Source organism: Coturnix japonica, chromosome Z (genome assembly GCF_054131305.1).
Source record: "Coturnix japonica strain WE chromosome Z, WE-NBRP24, whole genome shotgun sequence".
Lineage (NCBI taxonomy): Eukaryota > Metazoa > Chordata > Aves > Galliformes > Phasianidae > Coturnix > Coturnix japonica.
Window position 1 is genome coordinate 36,242,988 of NC_140702.1, and position 21,688 is coordinate 36,264,675.

General features: G+C 39.5%; 1 protein-coding gene across 7 annotated transcripts in view; it reads left to right on the forward strand.

Moving 5' to 3' along the window:
- The window catches only part of FRMD3 (FERM domain containing 3), a 140,801-nt gene extending 123,925 nt beyond the window's left edge, over positions 1-16,876 (forward strand). For 4 of the 7 annotated variants that reach the window (XM_015849240.3, XM_085530332.1, XM_015849238.3 and 1 more), the window contains one exon: positions 13,114-16,876. In XM_015849240.3, the coding sequence (XP_015704726.1) occupies positions 13,114-13,709 (596 nt within the window). In that variant the 3' untranslated portion in view covers positions 13,710-16,876. The remainder of the gene's footprint in view (positions 1-13,113) is intronic. The other 3 variants (XM_085530333.1, XM_085530335.1, XM_085530334.1) reach the window with 1 other exon arrangement.
- Positions 16,877-21,688: the final 4,812 nt, after the last annotated feature.

Sequence of the window (21,688 nt, forward strand, 5' to 3'; positions counted from 1 at the left end):
GCTTTCTTGTTGATACTGACTTTTGCTGTTGAAGCAATCAAAGTGAAGTAACGTGATCGGTCATTCTGCTAGTTGGAATACCTTGTGTGTTTTTGAAAAACTCATTCTAAAATGTTCCTATTTAAAATCCACACTCCTTTTATTTTCTCCCACAGACATTTCCACACTTTTTAGATATGCTCACTGAGCCGACTGATTTTTTTGAAGATTCTTTTCTTCATAGTAAAACTGTATGTCTGGGCATCTGTGTTGTGTATGAAGAGCCCTTTTTCTTTCCTTTATTCTGTACTAGTAGCTGTGTCAAAAAGGAACTTGTTACTGATATTCACTGCTACTTTAAAATCTGCAGCTGCTACATGTTTTTGCTGAAGTTATTCTTGTGTCACACTGTAGCGTAAGAGATGCTGAATTGGTGGCAATTATTGGGCATCAACAGAATCTTACTTTTGATTGAGCTTTTGTTGCATCTGATAAATGTCTATGGGAGTGAGCACATACCTGTTCCTGTGTATGCATGGTTGTCTGAGTGTGTTAATTCTGTGTATCATAGCACATGAAAAAATAGTCCCTAATCATAGAATCACAAGGTTGGAAAAGACCTACACAAGATCATCTAGTCCAACCGTTCTCCCATCACCATTACTACCCACTAAACTACTAAACCATATCTCATAGCTCCTCATCCAGACACCTCTTGAACTGCCAGGGACAGCAACTCCACCAGCTCCCTGGGCAGCCATTCCAGTGCCTGACCACTCTCTGAGAGAAAAAGTTTTTTTTTATGTCTAATCTAAACCTCCTCTGGTACAACTTCTGGCCATTTCCCCAGGTCCTGTTTGTTGCCTGGGAGAAGTGGCCAAACCCCTCCTCATTACGACCTTCCTTCAAGAAGTTCTAGAGCATGATGAGGTCTCCCCTGAGCCACCTCCAGACTAAACAATCTCAGCTACCTCATCCTCTCCTCCTAAGTCTTGTTCTCCAGACCCCTCACCAGTTTGTTGCCCTTCTCCAGTGGTGAGTACTGGATGATTACCTTTCTGCTCCTGCTGGCCACAGTGTTTCTAATGCAGTCCAAAATGCCATTGGCCCTCTTGGCCACCTGGGCACATTGTTGTCTCATGTTTGGCTGAGCATCAACCAACATCCCCAGGTGTCTTTCCTCTTCACAGTCATCCAGCCAGTCAGCCCCAAGCTGATAGTGCTGCATGGAGTTATTGTGGCCAAAATGCAGTGGTCCCCATAAATATTAAAAATGTGCCAGTAAAATAAAAATAATTTTAACTATCTGTTCACACTTTATGCCTGTTGAGCTAGGACACTATAACAGATAGTCTAGCCAACTTTTGTCCTGTGCACAAATAAGTGTTGTATGGATTTTTATTGGAGGAAAAAAAAAAAAAAAAGATGGTTTTATTGCTTGCTGTCTCTTTATGGTCTAACTAATACATGACTTCAGCTTTCTTAGTTTTGAAATCCTATCTGCTGTATATGAGGCAAAACTTATTTAGTATGTCATGTAGAGAGAGTTAGGAAATGTCTTGTGTCATATAGTATGAAATAGCTTTTCCCTTCAAATGGTAGAATCAGTACTCTGATTAGATATTTGTACCCAGTATGTGTATATGTATAAAAAAATGTAAATTGTAGTATGTGGGAGGTCATCAGATTTCTTGATTGCATTTCTAAATAAATTAACAGTTCTGGTTTTAGGTTTCCATGGCCTGCGAAGATAATGAAATTTTCCTAAGTTTCCATTAAGATCAGTAGAAGCCAAAATGTACATCCTTAGCTCAGGTCTCATATAATAGAACTTTTTGCTAGTTTTTGGTAATTTTTTGTTGATGAGTTCACTCTCTCATCTATTCTGGTCATCATAATTGTCTTCCTCTACTGTCCAGTTTGTCTTGCAAATCTGTAGGAGCCTCATAAGGAGTGTTGTGGACTCAGGCGATGAGCACATTCACTATTATGTCTATGGTCAACAAACTAACTTGTTTTGCAGTTCTCTGACCATGTCGTTTAGCTCTTACAGGTCTAAAACTGGCTTTTTTACAAGCAAAACTTTTGTTTCAAGCCAACAATGCTTAGTACAACAGATAGTTGTCTCTGCCATCTTTCTTTTGTAACATACTTATAAATATGCAGATTTTCAGGTGTTTACTTTAAGATGTATCTACAATATAAGATCACTACTTCTGTTAAAAATAAATCGCTCTTCCCCAATATCATACTATGGTTCAGCATATGTTAAAATTGATGAGCTTGAATAAAAATTTTCAGCTGTTCTTTTCACTGGTGGGAGGAAGACACTAACTTTGAGGAATGCTTTATTAGTTCTAGTTTTCTGTCTTGGGGAAGAGATTATTTTGATTTTTTTTAAATCACAGGTTCTGATTTTAAGAGAAGATAGGAACCATCTTTGCAATTTTCAACATCCTCTCAAACTCTGTATGAATGCTAGAGGTCTCTCTAACGTAGTTTCTGTCAGGGGTTAGTGTTTCAGCTGTGTTGCAATCCAGAATAGTAAGGAAGGAGCTGCAAAATCAATTAGTTACTATGAATGGTGTTGTTACCTTGCGGGCTACCTTATGCAAAGACAAGACTAGAAGAAGAGTCTCAGGCAGCCCCAGAGGAGGGAAATAGTGTCCTCATCTGGAAAATATTTGTTGAAAACTATCTTCCAACCAGTATGCAGGATTCACCGTTGATATCAGGTCATGTAAAGTCTTTCTTCTCTTGAGACAGTTTTTTCCTTACTTGCCCAGAATTAATAGTAAAGACACAGAACTGCAGATTTATCTACAAGATTTCAGTTTAAATCTCCCTTGTTTGTCTGTGAGCAGTGACTGGAAGTCTCTCTTTTCCTTCTCCTTTGCATGAGCACAGTCACTTCAAGTATAAATGATACATGTGCATTCACCCACATAAATGTGTTTTGGTTGCCCAAGCACCACCTACCTCCTCAGGCTTTCCCTTGCATTTGGGTGCTTGCCCTGCAGGAGGAAGTAGTGAAAGGGAGATCTGCTGCATATTCAGACTGCATGGACCTTGGAGGCAGGAGAAGGGAGCTACTGCCAAGATACTTCCCAAAAATCTCAAACAAGGTAGATGTCTTTAATGAGAGAAATCACTTGGTGTAAAACACAAATTTGCAGGACTGTTTCCCTTTCTTCCCTTCTTTCCCACATATTTGCAAGCATGTCATTGATTTTATAGTGCAGAGAGAACAGAAATGCTGGATCACAGACTCAGGCAGCACATGTCATAAATATTAGTGACGTGTATTTTAGAAAGTGAGAGCCTATGTCCTGGCATACACTCCTCTCTGTGGCTTTGATGAACCCAGTCAAAGCCCCTCTCCCAGTAGGACAGCGAGATGCTGTGCACGTGGTTGCATTCCAGCTTCCAGCCAAAGCGAGTGGTCACCAGTGATCTTCTATGTGTTGTGCCTTTCTTATGAGCACACGTCTCTGCTGCACAGGACACAGAAATGGCCAGCCTTCTGAAGCACCGCATATATCTGGTGAATATGAAGAGTTCAGTTGTTGCCCACAGCTGAGAACTGGAGCACATATGCAGAGAGTGATGTTTTCCCTAAGTTTAGGATTTTTCTCCTTTTGTTTATTCACAGAGGGGTCAGCTCTGATGCTAGGCTGGAAACAAAAGCATTTTCATGACATTGGTTCCCTTAGAACTAAGGCCTGTAAGCACAGCATGGTATTTTTTCCCTTTGTATCTGTTCACTTTTTGCAAGTACTTTCCAGGCAGCAGTGGGGAATTGACATCAGCTGCCAAATTAAAGCTTTTAGAAAAATGGTGGCTGCAGTGTCATTTTGTTCTATGAAAAACAGACCCTAAATGCTGGTCCTTTGTTTCTTTGCAATATGTTTTGATGCCTTGGATATTTTTATATTTGTGTGTGTGATTCAGCTGTTACACTAGCAACTGCTAGCTGAGATGGACTCTGTGGAAGTTTGTATTGTATGTTACAGGGTATTTAGAAGTGTTTAAAAATAACCCCTCGTTCCGTTCCCTGCTGGGATATTTTTGTTGGCCGTGTTAGAAGCTTGTCATTTGATTCATTGAGAGGGACTTGCGTTGGTCTTTTGAAACACAGAGGAAACTCAATGAAAGGTTGACGGCAGTATGAGTAGAGTTTTTACAAGAGTTTGAGAAGAAGGATTCATAGTCAAAATGGTGAAATGCCTTGTAAAAATCCAAACCAAGAGAAGCATTCATTTGCGGATGGTTAACCACTGCAGCAAGGAAGTGTGCATTCGATTACTGCGACATGGCTCCAAGATCACAGCCAGAAGGGCTGGTAAACTTAATTTTTTTAATTTGCTTTACTTATGCATCTTTTTTTTTCCTTTTTCCTCCATAGCTGATTATGCTTTTAGTGGTCTATTGGTAAGAAACTGTGCATGACGAAATATCACATTGAATTCATCAAGGAATAGGGATGAATCACTGACAAGAGTTACAATGGAAGAATGAATGAGAAAAAAAAACACAAACAACCAAACTTAAATGAGATTTGTTTGACATTTTGCTGAAATAGTGGACTGGAATTATACTTTAGTAGACCTTTTTGGATTCAAAGGAGAAATACTTTTAAAATTTGATGTTTTTTGACAAAACTGGATGGTTCTTAAATTTGAAGATAAGTTGATACTTTATCTTGAATATTAGCTAAATAAAGCAGTGAATGCATTTCAGCTTGCTTAACTGCAACTGAGTGACTCATTTGCCAGATTGTCTCTTTGTTGTTACTGCCTTTCTCAGTACTGAATAGTACAGTATCCTGAATATTAATATTGAGAAGAAAGGAGCCTGTTTCAGATCTCTTTCTCATTATAAATAATAGAATGCGTCTCAAGAACAGAAAGTCTTGTTGTGCTTAGCAATCAAAACCAAACTTTTAATTTGCTTTTATACCATAATTATTTTTTGCCAAAGACAGATTGGTCCATCCATTGGTCTGTGTGCCTCTGTTTTGTTAATGAAGTATGACGCTTCAAAGTTTGTTTTTTCATGCTTTCTACAATGCTTTTTATGTTTTTGCATATGTGGATAGACAGGTTTTGGCTTCTTGTGCACCTGTATCATGCCTTGATACTGAAACTTCATTTCAGAAATGGGATTTTACAGGACATTCAGGTAAGGTTGTCCTGGCAAAGACCAGAGTATTGTCATGCTTGTAACATTTGAAAACCAAAAGACAGTAAGCATAACAGGTATGGGAGTTTGCTTCTTTCAGTGACTTCTCTCTGAGGGACAGCAGCTCCTGGCTGCCTTTGCATGATGAGTTCACCACTCAGGGGAAGCAGTAGTATCTGTGAGAGTAGCAGTGAGCTCCCTTGTTTCAAAAATCAGTAGTGAAATTGAAAAAATATCTTCACATGAATTTTGTATTCTTGTTTCTCAGTTGGACAGTTATCTAATACATGCAAGCCATCTTGTACTAGGCAATAGCCTAAGAATGGATTTCTGTACTGGGGCTAAGACAATTGTTTTTAGCCTTGATCTTGCAGTACAGTTTTTAGGATGTTATTCCTTTTAATATACAGAGGCATAGAACCTACATATCAGCTTGTAAAACCTAGGGACTGTGGTCACCTTGTGCATAACTCATGGAGCACAGATCCTTGGGAGAGCCTTGTTCTCCATGTCACATTTCAGAAAAATGCTGATTTTGCCAGAAGTGCTCACTCAGGCTCAGCGAGGTTGCTGAAGTGTCTCACATGTCCTTTTCTCATGTGCTAAGCTTACCCAGTGTTTCCAGTTCTTTGCAGCCTTGCTCTCCTGGCCTTTTGCTAGGCTGTGAGTGATGGCAGTCCCTTCACCAGCTTCTCCCCTTTCTATGCTCTGCTGGCAGACAAATCTTCCTTTCTCATTCCTGTTTCCATTGCATACATTACTCCCTCCCTTGTGCTCACCTTAGCCTTTTCACTGCTTAATCCTAATGAGAAGAATCAGCAATGCTGAGGCAGGCTTCCAGAGGAGGATAGAGACAGCATACTCCAGAAATCCTGCTGTACTATGTGCTCTACTTTTGCTTTTATTTCTGCACTCTGGATGTGCTTTGCTGGATGTGAGGAGCAGAATGGCTGCCACTAGCAGCTGCACATACTGTGGCATTAGCTGAACTCTATGCCACTGTGCATGCCTGGAAAGACAGTTGCAGTGTTGCAGAGTCACAGCACTTGCAGCTAATGTGAGCTGGCAGCTGTGACAGGACTTTACTCCCTTCTGGAAGTTCCAGTAAGAATAAAATTAACTGAAACTGCCAGCAGGAAAGCTTGGCTGCTACCTAAAAAGTCTAAAACTGTCAGTGATTTATTCTCCTTGCAAAGCCAAATTGTTTTAAATGAGCATGGGAAATGGGCAGGAGCTTCCTGCTTTTGAGGGCTGGGCATCTGCTGTGGTGCAGATCCTGCTTTGATGTTGATCCTCTAATGGGAAATATTTGACTTCACTGTCATTTTAAGTTCTGCTTCCCTTTCCTTCTGTTCCTTTGTGACCTCCATGAACTTTTCTCAAATGAAAGTTATTCTCTCCTTTAAGTAGTTCTATGCATAGTACATATAAAATCTGTAATTTAAGTAAGTGAAGGGATGCACAAAATTTCTAGAGAAAGTGATGAAAGACGTGGTAAGGAGCTGTACCTGTTGCAGCATGATGGCTGTACCTGTTTACACACTGAATATTTCAATCAGAAAGATCATTTGCTGTCCTCTTTCTGGACCATATCTCATTTTTCCTTTCTCTCTTTAAAATATGGATATCTTTATGCTCATTCCCTTCCCCTCTACACAAGTTCTAGTTCTTTTGTAGATATGTAATTGCGTTTGCCTGTCTGGTCAGTGAAGCTGTGTGCAGTATATCCAGCCACAAGACAAAGTGCAAACTGAATTTTTTTTATTAAGAGCATACATTTTTCTGGAATGCTGTCTTTTCAGCAACTGCAGCTTCTTAAGAATGGTGGAGGTGGAGCTGCCCTTCATCCTATGAATCCTCAGCTGCTGTTTTGGGCTCCTTTCGAGACATGAGCATCTGGCAACATTTATGTCAGGCTGCTTCCATATTCATGTTCACAGCATATGACCACTGTAAACTTGTATTTCATTCAGCTGTTCTTGTTCCTATCTGCAGTAGCAAGTTAGTGTCTTGGAGGAATCCCAATATTCTGTGAAAGGGAAGTACTGAGTTTTGGCTTGTATAAGGAGATTTCTCTGACTCTGTAAGATTTGTCCAGTTGCCAGACAAGTGTAGCAAAGCTTTGCTGTAGATATATAAGGAATAAAACTGAACTTATTTACTTAATATGCCAGTAATGTGTATTGCAAGATTCTGATCTATGGAATCGATTGTTTAAAAAATAAAGAAATAAAGAAGGAAATAAGTAAGTAAGGGAGGGAGGGAGGGAGGGAGGGAGGGAGGGAGGGAAGCGGGGGAGGGAAAGGGAAAGGGAGAGGGCAGGGGAAGGGAAGGGAAGGGAAGGGAAGGGAAGGGAAGGGAAGGGAAGGGAAGGGAAGGGAAGGGAAGGGAAGGGAAGGGAAGGGAAGGGAAGGGAAGGGAAGGGAAGGGAAGGGAAGGAAGAAGGTGCTCTCAAATGTAATTTTATACTCATTACATTTCTTCAAATCTAAATATAATATAAATGTTAACTGTTCTAAAAGAAACATTAGACTTTTCAAAATCCTGACCAAAAATTTAAACAAAATTATTGTCTTATTAGGATGACAGCAAAGTAAATGTTAAATATTGATAGGAACAAAATATTTGCAGCAAATTTGTAGAGTTAATAAAAGGATACTGGCTTCAAGCTTACCTTAAGTTCTGTGTTCTCTCCTTCTGCTAGAAAAAATTGAGGGGGCTTTTTGTTTTTGTTTTTTAAATCATGGATTCATCACTGTGGATAACAGTCTTTCTTTAAGAATATCCTAAAAGCAAATAATCTGAAAAACATACTCTTTTCTAAACTTGTATCACTAGTGTATTTCTTATGGTCCAAGCCACTTGTGAATGTCAATGCATTAACATGCTCTTGTGCCTGCAGAAGAAATCTCAGCGCTGTGAGCAATACATGCCATTATATGTGTGTCATTCAATACCATCAGAATTGGAGTGGCTCAACATACATGTCTGTGTACTGTAACATGACTGGAACTTTGCTGCAGCCTTAATCTGGCTATGGCTAATAGCTATTTTTTTTCCATAATCCTTCAGAAATTTTATAGTATTATAGTAAAGAAAAAAATCAGCTTTATATATCTTCTTATATATATGTACCAAATGAGTTTGCAACAGTATTGCTCAAAATTTTCAGATACTTATGTTAAAGCATTTGCTTACATTTGTATCAAGCTAGCATAAAATGCAGTTGCTTTGCTTTGATGTGCCTTAACTACGCATGTTGTAAAATAGTTGAAGGTCCTTTATATTTTTCCTCTTCTTTCTGCTCTGATTCTATGTAATAAGTTGTGTTGTTTTTTTGTTTTGTTTTGTTTTGTTTTGTTTTTTAACTGCTGTATTAGGAAAAGAGTATGGGGTGGGAAGGAATGGCAGTAGTAGTTGTTTGGGTCTCATATGTCCCATCTTTTGATTCTGTTGCTTTGAAGTTACCAGCTCAAATTAAATAGTGGGCTATAAAGCTGTTGTACACTTTGAAATCATGGCACATTCAATTTTAATACAACCTCCTCAAAAATCATTGATCTGAAGAGGTAACCACAAAGTCAAAGGACGTTTGGCAGCTGCATGAGGAAAAAAAAGTAATACTGATGAAAGTTAATATGATCTTCCTTGTTTATGTTCACTATGTGTGTTATGCACATTAGAATTCATTCCGGTGAAGGAGAGAAGGCTCTGAATCATTAATTGAGGTGACCTTTCTTTGGAGTATTTGCAGCTGTCCTCTGTATGATGAGAAACATGATGGACAGATACATTATTGACCTTGAAGGGTAAGATATCTAAGCAGGTATAGAGTGGCTTATGGCCAGGACTCACAAATTTGGGAGGTTAAATTTAGGACCTTTAATCCATACTGAGGTGCTTAAGTGGCTCAACATATCTTTTATTCTATTAAGAGAAAGTGGGAAGCATTTTTGAAAAGAAAACTGTTGTACTTTCATGTTCAAATCCATTTATAGATGTATTAGGCTACAATGACTTAAAAAATTGGCATGCACTCCAGAACAGATGCAGAGGATTTGATGATCCAGCACTACTTGCAGTTATGGGACGCTTAGAAGAAAGCGTCTTTCTTCTCACCTCATAATGTCTGTATTTTGTTGGGTCTAGTGTCATTCAGTCTGTGATGACTGTAGCAAGTGCATTTGTTAATACAAAGACAGGTACTGACAGTAAGTTCCAGCACAGAGCATTTCTCATTTGAAATATGATGACTTTCTCAAATAACCATAATAGGAGAGGACAGAGTAGTTGAGACAAGGAATTAATAGCTGTCAAATTAGGCTAATAAGGAGACATCTTCATTTCCTTTATTGAGGGCAAGGTTTCATTTTAGCTCTGCAAGAGCTACTGGTAAGCAGCTGGTGAAAGGAGCATTCCTGTTCTGCTAATGTGCTGCACTGTTGACAATATCTCATTCGGGAAGAAAAAACATCAGACAACTAATTTAGGAAGAAAAATGGTTAGTTTTGTAGGTTAGATTTACAAATTGGCTCTATCGGAGATCAAATGAGACAAAGTGGAAACAGTCTTTCTGGCTGAGGCTAACTATTAGATTGCTTGTGAGGCCTCACCTGGAGGCATGACAAGCTTATTTCCTAGAGACAAGGAAAAATAACAACTTTTAGAGGAAGAGATCTGACCGGGCCAGTTTTGAAGACTTAGAGGGGGAAACGGATTTTAACATCTAAAATGCTTTACTGAGCAGGGATGCTTCCTGAGGATAGAGTCCTACAGTCAAGAAGTATTTGCTGATGAATATAACACAAGACACAAAGCTAGCATTAAGAAGGGAATCCAGAAGGCTGTCCTGTCAGGTAAAGAGCAAGCTGGCTCACCCAGGGAGTGCTTTAATGTTAGTCAATTTAAAGCGTGGGCTTTTTTCTGCCATTTCTTAGGTCTTGTCAACATATTCATAATATGTTATATATTTTATATGTTGCATGTATTGGTATTTCATCACAAGTGATGTCAAGTTAAGTAAAATTTTTAAGTTATCAGATATTAACACCGTATCACTCACACAGTTTTTGGAAGTCTGTAATCTGAGGTAACCATGAACCTTACCCATTCAGAAAGCTTGAGAATGTGCTAATGGAGCTGCATAGGTTACATGGAAGATTCTATGGTAACTCTCAGGCAATTTGGCACATAGATGAATAGTTCCATGCACTAGATGGATATTTCCACCAGGATGCATTTTAATGATTTCTAGCGTTCCAGCCATATTTCAGAAGTTATTCATCTGTTTATTTAATTTCCTCTGAAGTTTTTGACACACTAGCTTTGTATTGTCAGGTTTTCTGCAATTAGTCTTTCTTAAGGGTGCACTGAACACAAATAAAACCAAAAATCTGCAAAGACTACTTGAGGCTCTGGTAGAAGTGTGGTCATGTGCCTGTGTCTAGGCCAGGGTGTGTCTATGGTTGGGTGGCCTGACATCAGTTGTTATGAAACTGAGATTGCAGTGGGTATGTTCTGTCCTGAATGTGCTAACTGTGGTAGCAGTAAAAGGGGAAAGAACAGATAGGAAAACAGAAGATTTTAAGGCTTCATCATTCAGGAAGTGCAAATACTGTAACAGTGTGTACAGTATACAGTATTACCTGCAGCTCTGTGATAGGTATAGCTTGTTGCCAGCTTACTGATCAAGTAACCACTGGTGCAGCAATGAATATGCTTCTGCCATCTGGTCAGATAGAGGGTAGGTAGGTTTCTGAAAGCTACCTTAGATCTATGATCCATAATTTACTTAGGCTGCATATCTTCCAGTATTGTAAATGCCATTACGAACAGTATTTTTGCTTCAATTTTTATTCTGAAACATCTTTACAAAGCAATGATGCATCACTTCATTACAGTATTCTTCAGCCTATACTTTATTCCCTTCATCTGAAAGTTACCATAATTACTCCTTTATTTACTTAATTTGCTTTTTTATTTTTGCTAGCCTTTGATAGAAAAGCATAATAGAGCTTGCGGACATCCTCTCATGGAAAACCACAATGCATCTAGTGTAATCAGTGCTGGAGACATACTTCTTTTCTTTCAACTTGTTACTTACTATAATAAGACATACTGTTTTGTACTGCAGTGTTTTCAAGTCTCTGAACCTTGGCTTTTACTTCATTAAAACTGGAAAGGAAGTTCAGCAGTGTCACGGAGTTCCCTCTAAAGCTAACTCCGTGACAGTGGGAACAAACCCAAGGGAGCAGGAACAAAAGTGCCTCCCTTCTCTAACAGCGCGGTGCGGCGTGGCCCGACCACATACGCTTCGGGAGAGGGTAAGGGAGATTGCGATTGGGTCTAAAAAAAAAATGATGGAGGAAAAAAAAAAAGTGATCTGAGAATGAACGGCAGTTTAATAACCCAATAACGCTAAACAACATCAAGAGAGTTTCAACAAAGAGAAAACGAGGTCCCCAATCTCACCGATGAGCTGTGGAAGGCGGGAAGCTCCGACCACGCAGGCACCCATGCCAGAAACCCCGTCCCCTTCCCGACTTCCCCTCCGGTGCCGCTCCCCGCATGCCCATTTAAGGCAGTCCACAGAACAAACGTGTCCCCTTAACTCCCATTATTCTGCGTGATGTTCTGATGTGGAATACCAACACCAACCAAATTACAAAACCATAACAAGGAGTATCATTTCCATATCTTTTACAGAGATCTACTGGTGAAATTAAATAATCAGGCTAATTTGAGTTATAAATACTGATTTGCCATGCTTTTCTTGGGTTTCTTGTTGGATAAGCCATGGTTATGCTGGTTTTACTTGATATATGATTATTGCATTATCACCTGCAAAGGAAGGAGAGATATTTAACTTCACAAAATGACAACTATTAAATATTACGTAATTATATGCTATTGATACACATGATACTGCAAAAGGTTCCCTTGTTCCTCTTGCACATAGATGGCATCTGATGATGATAACAAGTGTCAGACATGGTATAAATGAAAAAAATATTTTTTTCTCATCATTTTTCCCAGCTCCAGGCTTGGTTTGCTTTCTTTTCCCTTCTGCTCTTGACAGCAAAAAGGAGTAACTGTAGTGTTCCTGTAGCTGCAGAACAGATAGACTTTATTTCAGATTTACTATGATTAGTACTGAACTGGGAAAAAGGTACCGAGTCATTAGAGAATTCAGGCAGGGAACTGGACCATAAGAAACAAGCATACTAGTAAGGCAAATAAAGACCTCTTGTGAAGGAGAAAGAGGATTTGAAAGGAAAAAAGACTGGGAGTGTAAGGAGAGGAAAGATGACTGGAAGAAAAATGCGATGTGAGGAGGGGAAGCATATTAAAGATGTGAAGCATTTTTGTTCAGTTTCAATCATATCATCCTTACAAGGTATGCCAACCCACCTCTCTTTTTCTCCTCTTTACTGTAAATATGAAGCTATCATGATAGTTTGCTGTCTTGTCTCATGCCATGCTCTATTAGAAATTCCTAACCTCACCCATTGTCTTACCACTTTATTTCTTTGAGACAGATGAAGAGAAAGTTGGTCTAATCGTTATTATTGTTATTATTCCTACTTTGACAACAAACAGCAACAATTCATGTGTGTACTTGGTATTTATTTATGTCAGAAGCCTGACTGCCCATAGAAAATGAACTGTTCTGTTTGTATTACACTGGTATTAGTGCTAGCTGCATCATACAAATTTAATTGGATCTCTTGTATTGCAGTGTTATAAAAGGTGTTGTCCTCCTCTGATAGTGATGAAATTTTCAAAAGGCTTTGAGAAAGTTGTGTATGATAAAGGCTTCAATATGCAAAATGACTGCAGAATCATCTCTCCAACTTACATAAAATACCACTGGATTTTTGCCATCAGGAAAGCAGGAATTTAGGATCACTGTTTTCGTCTCTCTATCTACCTTTTTTTATTTTTTTTCCCCAGACATCCAACTGCCAAAGGAAGATGAGATTTCAGTTCCTGTGACTTCCAGCTCCCCAGTTAAAAACACTGGAGACAATACTGACCATGCCATCAAGCAGGAAGAGAAGATGAAAGAGGAACCTTTAACGATCTCAGAACTTGTATACAATCCCAGTGCCAGCTTGCTGCCCACCCCAGTTGATGATGAGATTGACATGCTCTTTGATACCTGTCCAAGAGCAGAGAATGAAAAAGATGATACAGATTCATTTGAGGAACTGGAAGCAGATGAAAATGCCTTTATGATTGCCGAAGAAGAAGAGTTGAAGGAAGCTCGAAGAGCGCTTAGGTGGAGCTATGATTTTCTAATGAGCAACATAGAGGTGAATGCTTTTGTGAAGAGTTTCTCCAGACTTCTCCTTGTAGGCCTTGGACTGTTGTTGCTTGTGTTTCCTCTTCTCCTTGTTCTCTTGGAGTCAGACCTTCAGATCTCTTTTCTCCACGAAATCCGTCAGACACCAGAGTTTCAGCAGTTTCATATTGAATATTACTGCCCACTTAGGCAGTGGGTGGCTTGCAAAATAAACTTCATTTGTGACATTCTGGGCAGCTTTTAAATTTTAAAGAAAAAATCATACTACTAAGGGCTGTATTCAAAATTTCAGTTAGTGCCAGCTTTCCATGCTGCCCCCAGGCCCATCAGTAGGTAGCTGTCTTCATATTCAGTTGTAATCATGCTGGTCAGGATCTTAAGTTCCCTTTGCCCACTTAAATTGCTCCTTTAGGTACGGGGTTATAAATTCACCTTTCATTAACTCACAAGAATGTTTATTTTAATTGCATTTCAGTTTTTCTTCTCACTTATTACATCATACATCATGGGGCAGTGATAAGGTAATCACCCTTAATTGTAGTATCCATTACACTAAAACTGGAAGAAAAACTTTTTTGAATATACTCCTTAGTGCAGCAATCTCTTCTAACCAATGCCTATGCCTATACAAGCAATGTTTATGCTGGGTTTTTGGTTTGGTTTGGTTTGGTTTTCTGTTTGTTTGGTTTTTTTACAATTTTACGTGTTTAAAATATTTTCTTAAATTTTTAGCAAAAGATAATTTCTGACCTTATTTAAATGTGTACAGATTAGTATGAATAATGCACAAGAACATGAAGTTTATTTTTAGTGTTTTAGCAATGATTTGTTTTTAAACTACTGGCTGGAGAACGAATGAGATTGAAATAGCTCTGTAAGAGGGACAGCGGTTTGGGAAATATATAGGAAGTTCACTCAGGTTCAGTAGAGGCTGCCTGGGGGAGGTTAAATGCCACCAAGTTTTCAGAAGCATTTCTGAAAGTCTTAGTTGTAAAGCTTCTGTAAAGAGCAGAATTGAAAATAATGATCCTTCCTGTTACGTCAGTTTGTCTTAGGATTTATCAGTGCTTTAGGAAGTCTCTATATGGTAGTCCAAGTATGTTTTGGAACAGAGTGAGTCTTCAGTCTAAATGTAGATTATTGTACATAACATGGAAGAAGACAATAGTAAGTAGGGGAAAAAAGAAAGAAAAGAAAGGAAAAGAAAAGGAAAGAAAAGAAAAGGAAAGAAAAGGAAAGAAAAGAAAAGAAAAGAAAAGAAAAGAAAAGAAAAGAAAAGAAAAGAAAAGAAAAGAAAAGAAAAGAAAAGAAAGGAAAAGGGAAAAGAGGAAAAGGAAAAGAAGCCAAAATCCTACCTAAATCAGTAGATGTGTGACCTACTTTTAAAAATGAGAAGAAACATATATGCATTTTTAAAAGCAAAGCTTTAGACTGTACAGTTGAGCTGAAAGTATTCTACTGACTCACAATTAAAGGATTAAATGTTTTAAGAGATGCATCTTTATCCTTGATGCCGTTTATTACTAATCTCCAAGACAACATATTTTCTGTGTCTACTGATATGCTTCCTTTTACATATAGCAGCATACCTACCATCTTTCCCTATTAGTATAAGCCCAGTTGCAGGACTTAATGCTGTTTCATGTAATATGAATTTGTATATCTAGTTATTCCAGTATTGCTTAGAGAACATACTTAAATAAAACCTTGTCAATAGCTGAGAGCATCTGAAGGCCCTCAGATGTACCAGAGAGGTTCTATCTAAGAAGAGAAAGCTTTTATTGTTTTTATTTCCCCTGATCGTAAAGCAGATGTATTTCATATTTAAAGTCGAGGGAACTCTGATTTCAACCTCAGAGTCTTTCTCTTGCTTAGAGATTTACAAATGGAAGGCGTATGTGAGAGTGTTTTATTAAGATGTACATTTAATATATTGTAACCACAGCTCTAAATAATCCTACTAAATAAACTCCTTTATTTTCAATATCAGAATTGGCTTGGCTTTCTCACGTAAGCCTTTACAAGTATCTGGTTTGAAAGTGGTGATTTCTTACAAGTTTTCTCCTTTCCTTTCTAAACTTCTCCAGTTTTTAAAGGATGAGACAGTTACAAGGTTCAGGAGTTCTTTCTCTCAATGGAAAGCTTTCTGGTTGCTATTCATTTCTCAAGCAACAAAGCCTAAAGTGAATTGCCTTTTTCTCTTGACTTTTTCCCTGACAATCTGTTCCACAGAGGAATCATCATTGATTAGTTTCTTGGTAAGGATTTCATCTTGTGCTACTCGTAGCTAAATGAGCCTTTCCTATGAGATAACAATCATTCAGCCTAGTAGAAATGGAGAGTAAGCTGAGGGAGATATTGGGTCTTAAGAGGAAATAATTCACTGATGCTGTTTTGAAAGAAAGCTATCATCATAGTATCATAGTATCGTGCGGGTTGGAAGGGACCTTAGAGATCATAGAGTCCAAACCCCCGAGATTCAAGCCTCCTGTGTAGCAGAGCGGCACTTCTACCACTTGCGCCACAGGGGGGATTCGAACCGAGGGCCTCCGGTGTTGCAATGCGGCATTCCTACCACTTGCGCCACCGGGGCACACAAGGTATCAGAAAACATGTTGTGTGTGGTGAGAACTGGAAGCTGATGTCCTGCTGGACTACAGAGACAAGATTCCATGCAGGCTCCTCTTTTAAGTCTGACAATTGCATTTAAACAAATAAACAAAATAGAAGCCTGTCCTCTGAAATATAATCTTGTCCCTGTAAATTATAGCACACAAGAAGTGAGAGTATTGTTTTGCTTGATTTAACTCTATCAGAAAATGGCTGAGTTGCATGAGAAAGTAATCTCAGAGAACGTGCAGTGTAGTGAGGTCTTATGTAGGGTTAAATGCAAGAGTCTATGTGCACATGTACCTACCTTTGCTACCTATGTGCATACATCCAGGCCTGGCCTTCTAAAAATCTTCCTTTCTGTTTTAGCCCATCAGCATAATTCAAATGAAAGTCACAAGAGTCCTCTAATGTTAAAGGCCAGGAACACCTAATGTGCTCAGAAGCATATAGTTGGGGATACTCAGACAGAGTAGCAGTCTAGCATTTTATTGGTGACGATGACAGTTGGATTATGGAGTATCTGTAGGTACAGTATTGTGCATTTCTGTCTGTGCTTGGATTATATTGTAAAATGTTATGTACTTGAAATCTATTTTGTGGTTTGTCTAACATTTATAAAACACAACTCTGGGAAGAATTAAATATGGTATTATTTCATTGGAGACTGGGGGGATAATATATCTGTAACTCAAGCCTTATCTTTGTACAGTGAATTTCACATTTCTATGTCAACATCCTGATTGTTTTGTATGTTGATACGATGGCAGGAATCCCTAATAAAAATACACTGGAGAAAAACTTTCTGCAGTTTTGACAGTTCTTACGATGAAAGATGTTTCACCTAAAACACTTTTTGTTGAGAATTAGTTGGTGCAAGAAATAGTATGATTTTTTTAGTACTGTAAGAAAAGCCTTCCTTACATGTATTTTTTCCCTACCAGCTACAGAGACACTAAGAAATTGATGGTCTTGAAGTCATTAGTAATGTGGCTTCTGATGCACTAACCATGGGCCTGATGGCTTGCCCATTTACCGTTACCTAGTTATAGATTTGAGTGTCCACCAAATAAAATTACTATGCAGACAATACACATTGGAGAGTCTGGTGTTAAAGTTGGGCCCTGGCTATAGACATATATGGCTGCAACATTCTGGTGGGCAAATCTGACAGGAGCATTATGCAAACACACCTGCGCAGCTCTTGGATGGAGCTCTCTTACACCAGGCAGTTTTCTAGCTCAGACATCACAAAAGTAGCTGATAAAAAATATAGTCTGCATAGAAGCAACACCTAAGAGATGTGAGCAACAGCAACACTATTTTCAGGAGCTAAATCAGAACCTGAGATAATTTTTTGAGCACATAAAAAATTTAGATACAGACATGTCCGTGCTCTATATAAAGCACCAAAATTCAAGAGGAATCTCAGGTGATTTGAAATGCAGAGAGCCAAGACTACAGAATACAGACAGGCCTATTTACTCCGTTGCACGTAGGAGAGGTTTCATTCCTGCTTCAACTGACAAAAAATATAGCATATCCACCTGTTCACCTGCTTATTTGGATTCTAAGTGCTTGCCATAATTTTTGAAAACAGTTCACATAGGGCAGAAATTTATCAGTTGTCATAAACTCATCACATCTAAAACTTACATTTTCTATTAAATTACAAGTCACTGAAATGTGGTAGTTTTACACTAGAAAAAAAATCTGACTGCATTCAATGGAGCTAACTGTTACAGTAGATAGCTGTTAGTGTTTGAGAATAGTTTCATCTTGCAATGTTGGCCAAATGGGAGATCACAAGCACTGGAATGCAAGAAATACCTAAAAGTCGAGGTGCATTTCTAGAAATTTATGTTCATTTAAATCCAAAATAAAGTGGTTGCCTCTTAAGTTTTTGTCAGTTTACTGTAGGTTTTCTTATATATGTTTTGTGTGGGGAAAAAAAAAAAAAAAGGTCTTTGAGACACCTTGAGAAGATCTCTACCATTGTAGTAGTTAAATACCGTGTTACAAGATTTTGACCTCCTAGTCTTACATCTTTCATTCTGCCCCTGTACGAAGATGTGTCCTTCACCAGCCCATCATCATCAGGAACTAGCAGGAGCTGGTCAGACATTTTGAAGCCAACTTGCTTGTGGTCACTGTCTTTGCAGGTATATTATTACTGCATCTCATCCAGTTGCTGGCTCACTGCAACCGCTCCATCTTATCCCGTTACAAAGGTTTAGTTTGTCCTTATGGTTTAACACCAATGGGCAGCTAAAACCACCACTGTGGCATTCTCTTACTACTCCTTACCAGAATAGGAGAAAACAGGAAGAAGACATGAGAAAAGAACAAGGAGTTTGCCCATCACTTACTTCCAGAGGCAAAACAGACTCAAAACTGTTGAAAAACAGTTCAGTGTATGTAATTTATTGTCTATTGACAGTGCACTAGAGAAGTGATAACTAAAAGCAAACAAAAACACCTTCCCCCATCCTTCTCTTCTGCCTCCCTGACCCAAACTGTACAGGTGAATGGAGAGTGGTAGCTGCAGCCCGCCTCTAATACTTGTATCTGTCGCTCTGTAAGGGTCTCAGTGGTCATTCCCCCCGCTCTGCTCCACTGATCCACAGAATGCCAGTCCTCTGCTGATCCTCAGCAATCTTTCCATCCACAGCCTTCAGCTCTCCTAGCGCTGCTCCACACGGGCACCAGCTCCCCCAGCCCTCCTGCCCTACCAAGGGCCACACTCCCTGGCTGCAGCTCCATCCAAGGAGCGCCTGTGGGCCTCTCCATGAGCTGTCCCTCCTTCAGACCTCACCCAGGGCTGTGGGCTCTTCCATGTCTGCACGGGGAGATCTGCTCTGTGTGTTGTCCATGGGGTGCAGGGAACAGCCTGGTCCACTGTGGGCCTCTCCAGGGCTGCTGCTCAGTGCCTGGAGCTTCTCCTGCCCTCCTTCTGGACCAGAAATTGAGGTGAAATAGGTTATATTTCTTTGACTGTAGAACAATTAATTATATTGACTGAATAGGACGCAATACTGTAGAATGCTGTATACACAAGTGCAGGGAAGCCTCTCAGTTAGAACCCAGATATCCTATTAAGAATCTGCGTTGAAGATATATATTACATACAGTATCTTGTGGTAAAGTTTTTTCTTTCCTTTTCTTTTCTTTTTTTAAACTAAACAAACAACAAAGCACTTCAAAATATTTTCTGATTTTCAGAATTAGATAGCTAAAATCTCCGAATGAGAAATTTCAAAGAGACCGCAGGCTTTTTTTCACCAGCTGTTAGTGGCAGTGAACCTGGTAATGAAAAATAAAATGTCACCTGGTATGTCCTGTAGATTTCTCAGATGAAATCTTCATTCACATTCTTCTGCCTTTTGTCAGAGCTGTGTAATAAGATAGATACATCTTAGGTACTGGAAGAATAGACTTACAGCCAAATCCAAAAAGGATGTGAGCACAAAGTCTGCCTAATCCCTGCTCTTGGCATCTAAGCCAACAGGGGTAATCCACACACAGCAGCTCTAAAAACACTCAAATAACCAAACTCAGCTGTACACTCATGCACCCACCTGTCCTTTTTTTAACCTAATGGCATGTACCATGTCAGTTGTAGGTGCTGTTTTGTCCACAGAGAATGGTAGCAAAAAAGAGGTTTAAGAGTTGTCAATGCTGTTACAAACAGCCATGAAAATAAATGTCAGCTGCAGCTGAAAAATAGATTGAGTCAGCTTTGCATCATAGCTGCGTATCTGTTCTTGTTATTTCAACCTGCTACTTTTTTGAACTAGACCTGCTGTAAAAGCTTGAGCTATATTTTCGTCAGACAGCCCAACAGAAATATTGCTAACACTATGGCCTTGAGACTGTTAGCTCTGTCTCACAATTTTCTTCATCTAAGGTGGATGGGAAGAACTCTGCCCTTCTCTTCATTTCCCTTCTCCTCCAAAATAGCTTTCCTGAAAAGTTATTTTGTGATCAGTCTCCTTTGCTGTTATGTTCAAGTGACTGCAATCCAGAAAGTTGCCTGTCGTCTCCTCATTTTTGTGGCCTGTGCCCTTCTTCCATCTTGTCTGTACAAATTAAATCAACACCTGGATCTCCAAACAACTGTGCTGAACTCAAGCATAGCCCACAGCTTGGACTGCCTTCCTCATACCCAGCTTCTGCTGCTTCTGCTGCCCCTGTGTAGTCCCAGAAAATCCAGCACAGAGGCCCTTTGCTCAGGTAAGGCCTGCCCTGCCTCCTTAAGGTGGGCTGCTCCTTAAGGTCCCTCAGCAGCACCTGCAGGCCCAGTCAGCTCTTTCCATGGGTGTACATTGGTACTGGGCTGGGCTGAAGGCAGGGGCCTGACGGCAGCCTCCCACCACTGCCCCTCACCTGCTGGCCACAAGCACCAAGGTAAAATGGTCACCTTGAAGCTGTTTGATACTGCTGCTGTATCTGAATACACTGATAGTAGGACTAGCCCAAACCAGATCAGCCTGCCCAGGGCCCCATCCAGCCTGGCTTTGAATGCCTCCAGGGATGGGGCGCCCACACCTTCCCTGAACAGCCTGTGCCATTTCTCCTTGTCCTATCACTATCACACCATACTAAAAGTTGGCTTCTCTCCTGTTAATCTCCTCTCCTTATATGCTCCTTTCAAGTACTGGAAGGCCACAGTGAAGTCTCCTAATATCATTCTCTTCTCCAGAGTGAACAAGACAAGCTCCCTCAGCCTTTCTTAATAGATGCTCCATCCCTCTGATCATCTTTATGGCCCTCCTCTGGATCCACTTCAATTCCAGTTTTACAGTTCATCCCATCATGTTTCTGTAATAGCAGTTAGATCATAGTTTTCTAATTGCACCATGGTTTCCAGCTCCTTCCGCTTATTTCCATGCACTGGTGTAAAGGCACTTCAGCTGGGCTATTACCTTCTTGGAAGAGGCTTTTCAAATTCCAATGAGACACATCTTCTGCTTCTCAAAGTGACTGCATTCCTAACACACAGAAGTTGATTCCTTTCTCCCATTAAATCTAGTTTAAAGCTCTGGTGATCAGCCCAGTCAGCTTGCTGCCCAAAATATATATTAAAACAATACAAAATACAAAATGTATACAAAATATTTACAAAATGAGGACTGTAATCCTATACATGGCAATTTTAATTAAGTGCTCACCTCCCATCTTGATTACAAGAGAAAAGAAGACAAAAGTATGTTAGTTTACATTATTATTAGCTGTAAGCTTGAGAAGTGCAGACTCTTCTGGTTGTTTTGTTATGAGTTGTTTTGCATAGTCCAAATCCAGCTTCTTGCTGGATGTTCTTGATGCATAAACCAATGGAATGGTGACAGCATGGTAGATTAAGCCTGTTGAAAATGCTGTAGCTCATCAGATAGGAAAAGCTATTTTGGTAATACTGCATCAGACTGAACAAAAACCAACCAACCAACCAACCAGAGAAACAAACCCAGATATGAATGGTGTAAGAAAGGTTTGCAAAATATCACAAGATATTCTGGTAGTGGTTGTAATAAAAGTAATCATAGTCTCTTGCATCCACTGAAATGCTGCTATGACAAAATGTACTAACTTAGAATTGCGGTTTTGAGGCTTTAA